This window comes from Pagrus pagrus, assembly GCF_965226575.1.
Source record: "Pagrus pagrus genome assembly, chromosome: 7".
NCBI classification, from domain to species: domain Eukaryota; kingdom Metazoa; phylum Chordata; class Actinopteri; order Spariformes; family Sparidae; genus Pagrus; species Pagrus pagrus.
In genome coordinates this window covers 25,238,158-25,253,438 of record NC_140191.1, presented here as the reverse complement: position 1 = coordinate 25,253,438, position 15,281 = coordinate 25,238,158, and the positions used below count along the sequence as shown (strand labels likewise).

General features: G+C 42.2%; 2 protein-coding genes across 22 annotated transcripts in view; both read left to right on the top strand.

The window, feature by feature from the left end:
* Positions 1 to 1,250, top strand: part of plecb (plectin b) — a 138,923-nt gene extending 137,673 nt beyond the window's left edge. For all 18 annotated transcript variants that reach the window (XM_084356420.1, XM_084356413.1, XM_084356419.1 and 15 more), the window contains 2 exons: positions 135 to 251; positions 422 to 1,250. The gene's annotated coding sequence lies outside the window, so the exon portion shown is untranslated. The remainder of the gene's footprint in view (positions 1 to 134; positions 252 to 421) is intronic.
* Positions 1,251 to 2,487: 1,237 nt separating this feature from the next.
* Positions 2,488 to 15,281, top strand: part of macf1b (microtubule actin crosslinking factor 1b) — a 30,763-nt gene continuing 17,969 nt past the window's right edge. For 2 of the 4 annotated variants that reach the window (XM_084356430.1, XM_084356428.1), the window contains exon 1: positions 12,643 to 12,951. Coding sequence is in view for 1 of the 4 variants with exons in the window: in XM_084356431.1 (XP_084212557.1) it covers positions 2,491 to 2,604; positions 2,743 to 2,801; positions 3,709 to 3,820 (285 nt within the window). In the remaining 3 variants the exon portion in view is untranslated. Of the gene's footprint in view, positions 2,605 to 2,742; positions 2,802 to 3,708; positions 3,821 to 12,642; positions 13,166 to 15,281 lie in introns of those variants that run through there. The other 2 variants (XM_084356431.1, XM_084356429.1) reach the window with 2 other exon arrangements.

The window sequence follows — 15,281 nt, the reverse complement described above, 5'->3', positions numbered from 1 at the left end:
TTTTCAGTTGATTTTGATCACATCACAAATTATTATGCCATCTATTTCTTTTATGTTTTCCCTATCCCATATTAGTGAACTATTTCTATTCAAAATTCTCATTACGGCTTTTTTTGTCCTGTTGTTTTTGACAGGTGCCTCAGTCTCCCAGAATGCAACATAAGAGCACAGCTACTCAGTTGGCCAGAGGATGCGATCCCCTCCGCTTGGATGGGTTTGTGAGTCCCTGTCATCCTCACGCAATTACACAGGTAAAGGATATAAATGGTTTTGAAAACATGATATCATTTTCATTTCATTTGCAAAAGATGGAGCTATCATTTCATCGAGATTTGTTTTGCAATTTTTATTTATTTTCTACCTTTTCTCACTGCATGGTTCGTTTTGATTTCAATTCATAGTTATTTTCTTTTGTTTCTAGATCTGCCATTGAGTATGTCCTTTCTTCCATTGCACATCACATTTGAAGAAAGCTGAGGCTGAGTCAACCTGACACCATCTTGGGATACATTTCTAGGAACACTCTTCATTCATGATGTTTTTCATATATTTATTACTTGAATGCTAATAGTGCTATTTATCTTGTCATATCCTGAATTTTTTTTAGAGAACAATCCCAAAGTAAAGACACATCTGCGTCTTCATTTTTTCATTTAAATTGGGATTTACTGTAGTCACAGAACGGCACATCTTCATTTAGCTGTTCTTAAGAGTGTATTTTTGTATTACTGTACCTCTGTGTAAATTCAGTCCCACCAAAGTGCTAATAAGATACATTTGGAGAATTGACATATTTGATACAGCAACACATTGCATGAATGTATGTATTATATCAAATTAACTCTCAGTTGATGTTTTGCCACAGATTTCATATGCAAACTGAAAAAAACAGCTTGAAGCTTTATTTTGCTTATAGTTATTTTTCCACAGCAAGTGTTTTTGTTATGTATCTCAAGTGTTTTACCTCTGTAAATCCTTTTATTTTGTTTTCATCGAGTTTTTTTGATATATTATGGATTTGCCTTGCATGTTTTACTAACTTTACAAAGGATATTTGGGAAAAATGTTAGTGTAAAATAAAGACAACTGCAGATGTACCTGCTGATAATTATAGCATTATATAAATCCACAAACTAACTGGTTCATTTTGCTTATGGGGCAGATTTAGCTTAGAATGATATGGTGAGTGGATTCTGTTGTATGTGCTGAACATAACACTATGTTGTAAATAAATATGCTCTGAAGAGGCACCCTCTTGTCATTCATACATGATTACAAAAGCATCTGAGGTTATTTTTTAAGTAGAGCATGTTTTTCAGTGCTGCAGCCTTAAGTTACATTGGAAGGCTAATGGCACGATAGAAAAATCAAACATAATGGCTCCATCGATCTATAAAGCACAACAGGAATGTATAGTTGTAGAGCAGCTAGTTCTAAAAGTTAAAGGAGACCTATTATGATTTTTTGTTTATCCTCTTTCATTCAGTGTTTTATAAAGGTTCCTGTGCACATAAAATGATCTTGAAAGTTAAAAAGGTCAAAGTCTGCACCAACTGAAGCTCCTCTCTCCCACAGAAAAAAAAAACTGCTTCTTGAACACCTCGTCAGTTGCCCCACCTTTAGTTCCGTGCCTTTGTGAAATCATACTACATCACTGTGTCACACATTTGCATAATTTATGCCTAGCAGCTAGTTTGGCACATAAGAATTAATTTAGTGAAGTTGCTCTGTTGCTGGTAGCAGTGCTGGATCAGGCGTATCCAGGCTGACAGTATGAGAGAACTGATGCATTGATGCAACCTGAAATTGAGTGAAATATGTCTCCTTTAATATTTGGGAAATATATATAAAGAAAAGAAATAACTTAATGTCATGCACATAATATATATGAAGAGAATGTGAATATTGTAAACATGTTGCAGTGACAAGGTACTACCCATTGGTATTACAATGATTTTCCAATGTTTACCTTCTTGACCACTGCCCTGAAAGTGGATTTGATCTTATTAACTTGATAACCAGTAGTTACAGTATAAGAGAAGAATTTTCATTACAATTATCTGCAAGGTCTCTTTTAATTGCAATACACCTACTGTATTAGATTCCCAGTGATCTGAATCTTCCCTCTGAAAAGCGCAATAGTTGACCACATGAGGGCAGTGTTATACTGACCTACGCTCATCCCCAATAAGGTGAAACACAGCTACTTCGATCATGTTATGAACCCACTGAGGTCCATGTTTACTGTTATGATAAGATATTTATCAAGAGGGTCTGAAAAGGTTTTTAAAAGCTGATGATTATACAATACCTACATAATACCTGTTTAAGCTCCCCACCAAATGTGTTCTGATCAGGGTGTTTAAGAAACAGCATTTAGGTCATCACTGGATATTACTGGTGTGCATGTGGATTTACACCCAATCCCTTCACACCAGATGTAAACATACTTTGCTCTACTGTATGTGCCAACATCAGCCACTGAGTTTGATGGAGGAGCCTGCCAACAGGAGAAACGGGGCTTTCACCTCCCAGAATTCTTCACTCAGCTCCCTTGACTACTCTGATCTGACCCTTTCCCTCCCAGAGGCTGGAGGTAGGGAGGTAAGATCACAGAGGAGAGTGTACACTCACATCAGCATATCCTGTACGCAGAAATGAAGCTGAGAATGCAAAATGCAAAATACAATAGCAGGTGTGAGGATCATGTTGTATATATTCTTCCACAATTGTCTCTTGCAGGATAAAGGAAGTGCTTTGTTTGGATCTCCAACACCCACATCACAGGATCAGAGATATGGGTATGCTCATATGTAAAAGACATTTATTCTTTGGGTATCTTTGTAGCCATTCTGGTATTGTGGTAGGGTAACTAGCACCCTTGATAAACAAATTATAACTAGAAATATTCAGCCTATAAAATATACCAAATGAGGTGTTTCGGATCATGTCCAATATAAGCACTAGTGTTTCATCACGTGTAGATAGTTTAGAACTGAACTCATTTTACATTTGAAGCAAATACAGTAGTCCAAGTGAGAGCGGCTTGATTGAAAGTGGCCACCAACAGTCTGATTAAAAAAAAACAACTCTCAGCCCGTGACGACAGTTGCTCAATTGTATCCGCTTTCTAGACCGGTGAGTCTGCATTTGCAACCACACAAAGACACTGTGCACTGTGTAGTGAGCACACAGTGTAAAAGATCTAATTGAAACATACTGAAACAAGGAGCCTGAGGTTCCAGCCCAGCAGAGAGAGCAGATGCCTCCCTAATGAGATATTTTTCGGAGCACTGGTTATATTATCCTTTGATAAGAATAATAATTCCTGAAGGCTTTGTCTTACCTCTTCCTGTTGTCTGTCAGGTCATGACTTGTGTCTGCTCTCCTAATTTTCCACTTCCTGCCAACACAGTCAGAGAGCATTCAAGTTCAATTGAATTGAAATACAAAATAACACCAAAGTAAACATTTTCATTTAAAGTACTACAGCTATCCCACAATACTCATTGCTTTATGATGGTCATGATATGACAAAACAAACCAAGAGCTTGAGACTGTGCAACAATATCTCTATTCAAATGAATGCTAAGGTGATTATTAGTGCATGTGCCCCATTTCCCTGATTATATGTCTTATAAGATATTTGATTGTAAAATATAATCAATATAACTTCTTACACTTTGTATTGTTCCTTTGTGTTTGTAGGAGGGACGAGGAGGACTTGAGTCAATGGCAGTGTGAGTTTAGGGGTCAGATCAGAGCACTGAGACAGTGGCTGACGAGCATGGAGATGAGGCTGCCTCCTCTGGACCCCAGGGTCAGTGGGGTTTACTGTCCGTCTGAATTATGCTGTCTTTCTATCTTCCATTCTTCTGAATCTGTTTCACCATATCCCATGTTAAAGTCATCAGAAAAGCACCTGTACATGTGTTTCATCAATCTGTTTTTGTTTTTTTTCCTACTTGGTCAAATTTCAAGTAACCAAATGTAATCACGCATTTGGTACTTCAATCCAATAACAACATAATTTGATATAAAAGCTATGTGTTTTATTATATAGGCTTAATTAATATGTATTGTCTTTATTGGTACATAATGTCTCATACAAAGGGGGTTTTACACGCTGTGCCTCTTGCCGAGATAGTCTATATGCAAAAAGTCCATCCGTCATGTCGCTGCTCTTTCTGTCTCTCCCTCATTGTCTATGTCAAACAACTGCAGTCGTTCTGAAGGCTACAAAGGTTCTTGTGGGGCCCTGCGTTCTCATCACACTGGGAAACATTGCAACAACATCGCATTATCATCAATTAACAGGATTCTACAGAAGAGCAAGTGGCTCTGTAGACAGCTAAGCCGAATGCTAATGCCAACATGCTTACATGTTCACAGTAGCCTTGTTTCCACCGTGCAGTCCGGTTTGGTTCGGTTCAGCTCAGTTTGTTGCACTTTGGAACGGTTATTTTTGCGCTACCTATCACACTTATCATAGATTTGTACAGAAGGATTTCACTTCCTGCTTTTTGAGCAATGTCTGTCTCGCCGCCTAAAGCCTTCCTTGTTGTTATATGACAATGGCCATGCTAACATGCTAAGCAGGTGTTATATTTACTATATTCACTATCTTAGCTGAGCATATCAGCAAGCTAAACATTTGCTGATTAGCATCAAACACAAGTACACCTGAAGCTAATGGGAGTGTCATTAGTTTAATATGTATTTTATCATTAAGCAAACATATTGGATTTTTATTTGAAGATGGCATATGGTGGCTTTTTGAAAAGCCAGGTGTTTACTTCTTCATCCTCTGGGGACCATGAACATCTCCCCTACATCACCATCCCCAGAGTAACATTGCCAGAAGAGTTTCAATGGCCCTATATGTCAAGAGAGTATTGTCTGATTCCATTCAAATTTCCCCATGGCGCATCCTGTAATTATACAAGTATATTGCATCTCCTATTGCAACACTTGTGTACCTGTGCAGAATACTTGAGAAAACGTTGGTAAAAGAGCAAAGAAAAACAAGAAAGAGAAGGAAAATGAACCTGTGAGTCATGCTGCTGGTCAGGGTAGCTAATTGAGCATTACGAGAAAAAGGAAAGGGGTTGTGGAGGTTTTTCACAGCCCCACATACTCAGACAGATTCTGAGGTGGTCCTCCTCCACTCCTGCAGGGAGACTTCTTTAGGCCACAGGGGGACAGAGGGGCTGGGGAATCAGGCCCCATTGTGCCTGGTGTGGACAGCCAGGCTAGAGAAGTGCTTGGCATTGGAGGCCCTCTGCACACATGAGCGCACACACTGAAAAGACATTAGACTCAGATGGGAGGAAGAGGCAAGGGGGCAGGAAAAAGAGAAAGGCAGGATCTTTACGGTAAGAGCGCTCTGATCTGACTATTGAAGCATTTATTGAACACCAACTGTAGATTTTGTCATACAACTTCATTTATACCAATATTTGCACAAAGGCTTGTCAGTCAAGACTGCAGCCATTATTATTAAATGACAAGCATGAATGGCAAAGAAAGAACTTTGATCAAATATTTATGCATGTGTGGTCGCGGCTTGTCATCTGGTTTGCTGAGAAGCTAACTTTAGCACTAGCATTGCTTATATTAACTACCTTTTCTCTGTTCCCTATTAGTATAATTGGCTATAAACCCTGTTCTGCTTAGGTTCCTCCCATCAGGTCTGACTCAACCAATCAGATCAAAGCAGCTCGGCCTGTCAGAAATGTGTGCTAAAACTCTGATCCCGCTGATTTAATATAGCTAATTCATACAATGGAACAACAAGTTGGTAACATTACGTCTTATCTCGTGTTGGGATTGTGCATTGACACTGACTGAATGAATTCAGCTCTTAGATAAGGAACGCTTCCATTGAGCTTAATCATTTGTGCAGCGCCGATTGAAAGCCGCTCCAGCACAAAACATTAACATGAAGCAGCTCTGTGGTGCAGCAAGATGGGGAGGTTATAATTTATTTGATTATCCTCAGTGAAGGGTGACTGCAGCTTCTTCAATGAGCTGTGAATCAGTTGCACAAAAGGATCAAGTGTGTTTGATGTTTTTATTGTGATAGAAAAAATGATTTTGGTTGATTTACTTACATGGCCCATTGAATTAAATGTGTTCCATTGTCCTCACTGAATGTTTAAGCCATTAATTGATTTTATGGGTAAAAAGGGCCGAGGGACAAAATACGATCTGAGCTTGAACCCGTTTGACCTTTTGGAGAAACTCATTGATTACCATCTCAGGGAGAGTTTTTACAAAAACACCCTTCAACAGAAGACGTCGTCTCAGTTAAAAAATTCTTTCAACATGTTCGGCATTTTGTCTCCGTCTCCCTGGGGACTGACGTGTAAGGTGCACAGGCATGTCTTGTCGCGTCAACGCTTTGGAGAGCTTTAGTCTGACCCCCAGTCAGAGTGTGTGAAATAAGGGGGTGTCTTTTTATCTCTACCATGCCTTTATCATACTGCATCCGACCACAGACCTTTGTCATGGTAATGCTGTTAGTCTGCTGCACTGCTGGTTTCAGTCTGGGCCTGAGGGACTCGTTAGTTAGCAGCATGAATGAGGGGCATCCCCTCAGCAGCCCCCCATGTGCAGACCCTTCTACAATACACAGGAGAGAGCCACACACCTGCTCCTTAACACAAGGCATGCATCTTAAACTGTTTTTCCCATGAACACCAACATGCACACGAGCCTCAAATTGGACACTGTCAAGCATGAATAGGCCTATAATTAGCATCTCGGATGTAAATAGCATTCAGTTTGTGAATTCATACCTTATGGACAAGGAAAAGCATGAATATGAAATGATATTTGATTTGATATCACAGTAGGGATTCCACAAAGTCCATTAAGTAGCTGCTCCGGAGCTTTTCGATCATATCACATGATCCTCCTCAGCAGATGGAGTCGCCCAGATGTCATGGAATTGTACATATTTCCTGTCAAATCCTCTCAGCACTTTAAGGATTTGTTTCATGTCATACAATCAGAAGCTCCACATGCTACTGAATGGACCTTGTAAATAGTGGTAATATTTTGTCTACTGCTGTTTTCGTGGCCGAACAAGAACTTTAAACCTCAGCATGTACAGATAAAATAACCAGATACTTAAATACCTAATGGCTGACAAAATGTAATTTGGTGGCAACAAAGGCTGACACTGTTGCTTCACATCGCCTGTATTACTTTCATAGAGCTGCACTTGAACACACCGAGGGCCAACTAGCTTGTACATTGTACGAGAGCGTACAATAAAACGCCTCTTCATACCACCAAGTAGTAGCGGTAGTCTGTATCCGTAATTCTAAAAGGGAAACCGCTAATAAACAAACCGTTATTATGATAAAGCAGCTTTTGCCTATCATTTTCACACCACTCTCACTAATATAGCCATTTCTAAAGTAGTACATGTCTGATAAAGCGATTTGCAAATGAAACAGGCCAAGAGGTGGAAACTGTCGGTGAAATCCTGGAGACTACAGCGACAGACTCAAGGGGCTTTTCCTTTCTCTTTTCTGTTCATCCTCTCGTGCACTGATTCACTTAGCTGAACAGTCAGAGTTATTTCTCTCACCAATGGGCTCTGCTGCCGATTCAACTGGCCGAAAACCCATCAACAAGGGCCAACAAGGGTCGACTGGTGCCAACTGTTTGGGACTTACCACAAAAACTACATAAGCTCACCGACCGCCCCGACACTGGCCCGTAGCCGAGAGGGCAAAAAACTAGGAACTCTGACTTTTTGGCGCATCGGTATAAGCTCCAGATAAATCTAATCTAATTCTTTTTAACACTGTGTCTTAACACCATGTCACTGACAAGTCAACATGACATCTCTTCACTTCGACAGTGATGTTGAGGTCAGAAGTTCTCCTCTCTGCTCCCCCCCCCCCCCCCCCCCCCCCCCCCCCTGCTGATGAGGCTCTTCTGGATAAAGGCTCTCTGTGTCTTCGGGGTCTCTGGTTTCTCTGGGCCGGTGGCAGATGCTGCCTCGCAAATAAGCCTTGTACACACAACTTACAAACAGGCCAGGAAGAGGGGTGAGAGATCACGGCTTATTATCCTCTCCTCTCTGTTTCTGACAGCCAGCAAACAGCATCTCTGCTCTCTGACGCTGTCATAACCTTTAGTGGGGAGAAAGGGGGCTTGTTTTCATTGCAGTGAATCACCTACAAGACAAACGAATGACGGCGGATGCTTGGATGGCGGTAAAGTAAACTTGTTTTTTCTCAAGTTGGGACTGAATGTTACATCCGAGCTGTTTTTCTCTTGCTCGGTGTGTCAAATTGATTTTCATCTTATAGCACTTTACTTAATCTCTCCCATAAGAGATTTTTTAATTCACACACTTCATCAGGGTTAATGGCAATGAGAGGCCTCTTCCTTTAGTGCCCGTTCCTTCCTGTGCTCAATGGAAGATGTGGACTTATGGCTGTAAATCCTCTCTTTCTGGGAGCAGTTGAATCAAACACGGAGCCGATGATGGAGTTGAACTCCCCTGTCCCCCGAGTTGCTAAATCCTCCTCTCACCCGTGAATGTGATTTCCAGCATCCATCCCAGTGGGGAAGCGCATCGGCCTTTCATCCACTTTTCTTGGAAGCAACCTCTGTTGGTGATAAATGACAGTGTGCATGCTGAATGGTGCTTCTGGTCTGACCCTGAAAAAAAGGACCCCCTCTTTTTTTCATGTCTCATGAAGAGGGCTAATTACCATGTTCTGTAGAGGAGCCATTGAGGTCTTATTTAATGTGAAGGCAGCAGAGAGTTTGAGATAGGAGAGGAGGGGGAGAACGAGCCCGTAAAATTAATGTTTTTGCTCAGGTCCTTTGGCACATGTGACCTGTGATCAAATTTAGGCTCCCGTTCAGTATCGCATTAATTTGGAAACTCACTTCATTCTGTCCCCCAACCTGCTCCACTCCATTATCGGGTGCATTTTGGACGGATAATGGGGCCTTCTGATGATGGAAGGACGAGTTTTTCTTTTCCTCTTTCGGTTGCAGCTTATTGCATCTGCATAGCTGCTCTTCAACCACATCAGCTCCCGTCTTTTTATGAACAACCGTGCAGGTCTCTGTGTGCACCTACTGTGAAATGGAGAGGAGAGAATTTTGGCAAAATCCTTTAATTAGTACAGAGGGGGCTGCGAGATGCTGAAAGCTGGGATCAGGTGTCATGGTTTTACAACAATGTCTTCCTGGCAAAGTGGTGCCTCATCACTGCCAGCTCCTTTCAAATAGAGAAAGGGGGGGACGGGGAATGTGGGCCTTACTTGCTCATTAAACAGCTAAAGACATTAGCTTTCGAGTGACCCAAAGAAAACAGCTATCAGTGAGTTAGTGCTTTTATTTTACAGCTTTTTCAGCAAAAGGTGTTTCTAGTGCATGATTTGCATTACTGTACATTACAAGATAATGAGATACAGGGTATGCCTTGTGGTAGGAACTGGGAGCTGTTGCTTCCAGCACTGGAGTACTCAGGGGTTAAATAACTTGACCCTACAGGGGTCATTCTATTCAATTCACTCTCCCTCTCATCGGCCACTGTGACAGGCATTTTCAGTTTTCTTTTTTCCGCTGCCTTTGTTTTTTAGCACCATTTGCATAAATTAAGGCTGAAGGAGGATGGGTGGGGGGGTCATAAATGGGGCAGTAATGTAGTGAAAACCTGAAGCAGCTTTAAAGCTGAATTAACAGCCTATTTTTACCACCAGCGGCAGCTTTAGTCTTCATTCACTGAGGTTTATAATGCTAGTAAATGAATAGCAATGTGGACAATATGACAACATTATAGACTGTTTTACAAGACGAGAAGTACACTAGGAAATATTTTCATGAATATGTGCTATGTCTTAAAGTAACGCTTCAACAGAAATTGGTCCCATTCAAGTGAACTCACAGTCCACAGATTCAAGCGTTTTTCTCAAAATATTGATCAGGAACTGTGGTGACTACTGGCAGAAAATGCTCTGAACACTCAGCTGTAAGAGTCAATATGGAACTTTGACTAATCATAGCTGAGCCTCATCACATCCACTTTCAACAGATGCAGAAAAAGTGCATTTACTAAATCTATGTTATGAGATTTAAAGCAAAGATAGCAGCAGAGACATGAGACATGGCAACATCAGGTCACCAGAGGATGGATCCTACTGACATTGGTGACCCCCTTAAACTTTAGGTCAATATGAGGTTCACATCTATTTTTATTTTGACATCTTTTGCATGGATTGACACAAAATTTGCTATGATAATTAAGGTCTCTACTGTAAATATCCTGTACATTGTGTTTGGTGAAAAACAAACTGTTAACATGCAAAAGCTAAAAGCTAAACTATGAGGTCGAACATGGTAAATATTGCCTAAAGACACACAGGGCTTCATCTTGTTTAGTGACAACCTTCAAAATAAAATTCTGTCTTAATTTAACTTAAATGCGACAGTAAAATGGCAAAACGTTTGTCTTGTGGTTCTGTAAGTGTTATTGTCTCATTCAAATGAGTGTTAAATAGCTCCATAGTATTCCAACAGCAATCACTGTTAGAGTGTTTGGTCAGAACTCAATAAAGAGGCGGTCCTGTCTGCTCGGGGAACACGCAAAGAGCAGGATCCTCCTCTTCTGGTACCTACAGTACGCCGGTAAAAGAAAGAGGCAAAGAGAACTGCATCGAAAGAAGAAAGGTGCCGTGCAAGTGTGGTGGTGTAGAGAGGAGGGAGGGGATTGGAAGGATATGAATGACAACAACACTTACAGCAGCTTTAATTTTGAAGGAAAACCCTGCATGAAGCTGGCACATAATATATGTGACTCTTTGTTAATGGCGTTACATCCTGATCCTGTGGCCTCAACGGAATAAATCAGGACTCTGCACACATCTCATGCAGACTAAACCACGTTTGCATTGACAGGTTCAAGTTATTCCCACTTACATGTAACACAGGAGGCACTTTACACTGGAGCGAGTGGTATTGATAATATGATATCATGAGGTGATGTATGTACTTGCACTGTGGCAATGCGAGCAGAGAAGCACATGAACATTCATTCCTTCTCATAGATGATATGATCATTTCTGGCTGCACTGGCTGAGGGATAAAATGCAGGCAAATTATATATTTTAGGTAAAAAGACTATGACATTAAAATTCTATTGGACAGAGTCAATAGTTTAACCTCCTTCAGATGTATTCTCCTTGAACTCATCCTACCACTCAAATGAGTGACCTTGAGGATCAAGGAGGCGGCTGAGTGGCGAGTATCAGCATGCGCCTGTGTGTGTGTGTGTGTGTGTTTATTGGCGAGACAGAGTGGGAGAGAGAGTGTGTGGGTGTGTTGCGCTGTACGTACATGCACGCATTTGGTGGATCAGTCGACTGGTTGATTATTTGCTTGGCTGGAGAAAGACAGGCGGAAAGGAATAAAGAGGGCAGGATTTGGGGCGTGAACGCTCTGACGGGCACCTGTGTGCACGCTTCCGTTGGGCTTTAGTGCACCTGCGCATGACGTCATTCCCACAGAGACACTTCTGGTGTGTTAAAAGCAATCCCATAGCTTATATGTAGAGAACAGAAAAAAGTTCATTGTCCAGTGAAAACACCAGGAAATCTGAGTAAATGTTGCTGTGATGGTGTTTGCATACAGTAGGCTTGGTGTTCTGCATTTCTAAGGCAAATATTGTGACTTATTGAAATGGAGAATGATAGAATTTCCTCACAGGGGTCCTTCCTTTACTTTCCCATGCCAAAAACAGAGAAAAGACTGCCCAGAATTATCTCCCCATTGCTGTCTATTTGTGTGTGTGTGTGTTTTCTTCCAGCCTCTTTGTTTATGAGCCGGGGTTGCAATGGCTGGAAGTGAGTTGAAAAGTAATCTGAGATGTTTTACAGTAATTAGTCGTCTTTGTTGCTGCTGTGGAGACTGCTGCACTGACTCTGAATGGGGAAGAGGGGACTGCAAGGGGGTTGGGGTTGAATGTGTGAGTGGGTGGGTAGCAGGGTGGGTGTGGGTCCCTTCTTTTGTAGCGTGCACTTCTCTCCCTCGCCATCGAGAGAGGGAATGGGCTGAGGCAGCTGTCACTTAACATGTGAATGTTCCGAGGGCGGCCCAGGGGTCTTTAGAAAACTCTCCTTTTCTAGCCCCCCCACTCATCCCATTTTTCAAGCAGAAGCAGCATGGAGTTTTCTGAGCCACAGTCAGAGCCAGAGGAGGGGCTTTGTTGGTTGAGAAGGGGGAGAGAGTGAGAGAAATAAGCCTGGGGAAGGTAAAGGGGGCACTTTGCCGCCTAGCTGCCTGGTACAGGAGCAACCTGAGCAGCAGCAGCAGCAGCAGCAGCAGCAGTGAGAATGCCACCGCCTCGTCGTTATACGCAACTGGCACAATCTGACCTCCACGTGAAAACTGCTCTTGGCTGGGAACTGTGGGAGTTCAACTGAGCCGTTGGAATACATTGTCTCCATCTGGGCGCACTATCCCATCGGCGGCGTTAACAAGGAAGGAATTCCTCTATCACAGCTCCCACAACAAAGAAGAAAGGGAGAGGAGCAGAGCTGGTGGGAGGAGAAGTGAAGTGAGCGGAGGGGAGGGGAGGGGTGCACTGCGAGGGGAGAGGAGGACATTGTTTGCCTGTGACTGTGGGCAACGGAAAAGCATGAGTTATCAGGGCATGTGCTACTGTGTTCAGAAAGTGTGTTTGTATGTGGGCATGTGGGAATGAGTGGACGTGATTGAGTGTGCGTTAGAGGGAGCATGTGTGTTTGTGTGTGTGTGAGGAGGCTTCAGTTTGGGATGTTGGAGCTGGGAGGCCGTTCAAAGGATGCTCAAACAAAGCTGGATTTTTTGCCCCCCCTCTTTCTCTCCTTTTTGAATGGTGATTGAGGAGCGGCTGGATTCCTTTACTCATGCTGTTTGGCTCAACTGTGCTTCAGGGTAAGTGTGGTTCACGTAAGCTTCAAACCGCCAAAACTGCCACTAGCTCAGGATTGGCTCAGGGAGAGTTTGGTTTTGGACTTTGCTGGTCAGTCATTGAGGGAGCCATGTGACAGTGAATGAGTTGTGACTGGAGGATTTTCTTTACTTAAATGGAAAACACAAGTGCAGCAGGCATTGAGATATCCCATCAGTGTGAATGGATCATTCTGATGTGAGTATATTTTATCTCTTCCTCTCAAACAGCTTATTAGCTGCTTGGATTTCATGAATTCTGATCAAAATTTTAACAAACCTCAGCAGGCATGGCCTTTTTAAGTTAACTATTCATTTAGCTAAAGCCTCGCTGACATTGAATTCTATTCAGTAGCTTTGCGCTGCACTGTCTTTGAGCTGAACGTATGACCTTGCACAATATCCACCCTAAAATGTTATGAGTCTCATGGGTGAATGCACAGCTGCCATCCTTGATTAGGGACCACTACCATGATTACTACTTCAGGACCTCCCTGAACAGAGGCAGACAGGCAGCAGTGACACAACATTATGGCTCTCTACTGTTGTGATTGATGATTATTGTTCTGCTACTAATTACAAACCCACCCATACACTCCTTCATAAGACATATAAATGGGTTAATATTGACGCAATTCACAATAGGAACATTACATTTTTGTATCGTGTTTTGATATTCGAGGTGTTGCTCAAAATACTGGAATACACCCACACATGTGTCTGCCATATTGAGATCTTAAATATGAATTGGATATAAAAATGTCAAATTGTTTTCTTCCAAACAGTAATATGAGGATTTATTTTTAATATTTCTTTCGCCATACAACTGGTAAGCCCCCATACTATGGTTGTAATCGAATTCATCAGGAAATGGACTGCGGTCATGTATCATAAATCACCGTTGAGAGCAGAGAAAGGGTTGGGCTGAATTAAGGGCCATTTCAAAATAGGTTAAGTGATGGGATGGTTAGGTCATCGGCAGTATGAGTCAAATGGTGGAGTGGTTCTCTCTCTAGTATCATTATACTAGAGAGTGAGAGGTCGGGCACAGGCTTGAAGCATTTTGAGAGGAGTTTCCCGGTTTGCTTTGATAGTAGAAAAATGTAGGTCATAGTGTTGTTATAATCCCTCACGTGAGGGCTGAAAGCTGCCTATGAAATAATTTGATCGCCTTAAAAAAATGTGTTGTACATCAGCGTCTGAGTGGACCAGTCTAGCAGACATAATAAAACCATATATTTGCATATTTATGTTTAATAGCATCCCCCTGGTAGTGCACCATGTGCTCTCTAATGACACTACTCAGCATATCCTCACATACATTGCTGTGAGCTCACTGTAGAGGCAACCGTGTAATTTAGCAAACAACCACACATGCGGTGCAGTAACCAGACACGGCACACCCTCTCTCTTGAATTGTTAACCCATGTGAACACGGCCACAGGCACTCTCTCTGGCCTCCTCAGGAGACCGCTGGGCAGTGATCTGAGCTAACTGGGTAATCATTGATCGAGAGACTGGGGCTTTGTCTGGGCACCACTCTCTGATCCGACTGTGTCCTCCCCTGTGGATCCCTTGACTGCATCATCTGCTCTGCAGAGACGTGCATGATGTCAGTAATTACTAGCCTAATGCACATGGAGTCAAATCAAACTAGGTCATTGTTTGATTCTCATTTAGTTAAAGGCTGTGATTTAACTGAATTCAAATTAGTTTCATATTTGGTTGACGCACAAAGGAGGTTTGAGTCAGATATGGGTGGATATTGACAGCAGCACAATGTGAAGTTCTCTCTGCCTGCAGAGCGTCTTTGTGTCTAACCTCTGGCAAAGATAAGAAAGCTGCATATTCAGCATAAATTTGTCTGCCAGCAGCATGACTGTAACGTGTTACTATACCCATGCAGCACTATCAATCCAGAAAAAAAGCCTTCTCAGTAGCTTGTGGAGCCAACATCCCAATTTCCCCTTTGGTGACCCATATAGGCCCCCCACAGATCTTTAGTCACCAAGCATGACCTCAGGTGACCTCTGTAATTCTGAATGGATCAGTCCAACCCCACCTCAGAGGAAGGATCCGGCCTCGAGAGGAACCCTCCTTGGGATCTCCTGATGGGCTCACCTCAGCTCCTCTAGACCAAGATAATTACATCCACCTTTAACCCTTCTGTCAAAGCAATGAAGGCACTGAGCTCACAGGGAAGCAGACGGGCTGACACAGTTTGAAATTGTCACTGCCAATCAGACTCTTTACACTACTACGCTAATTTCAGTCAAAAAAGATGTTGATAAGATCACTGTTGGATCCAAAATTGT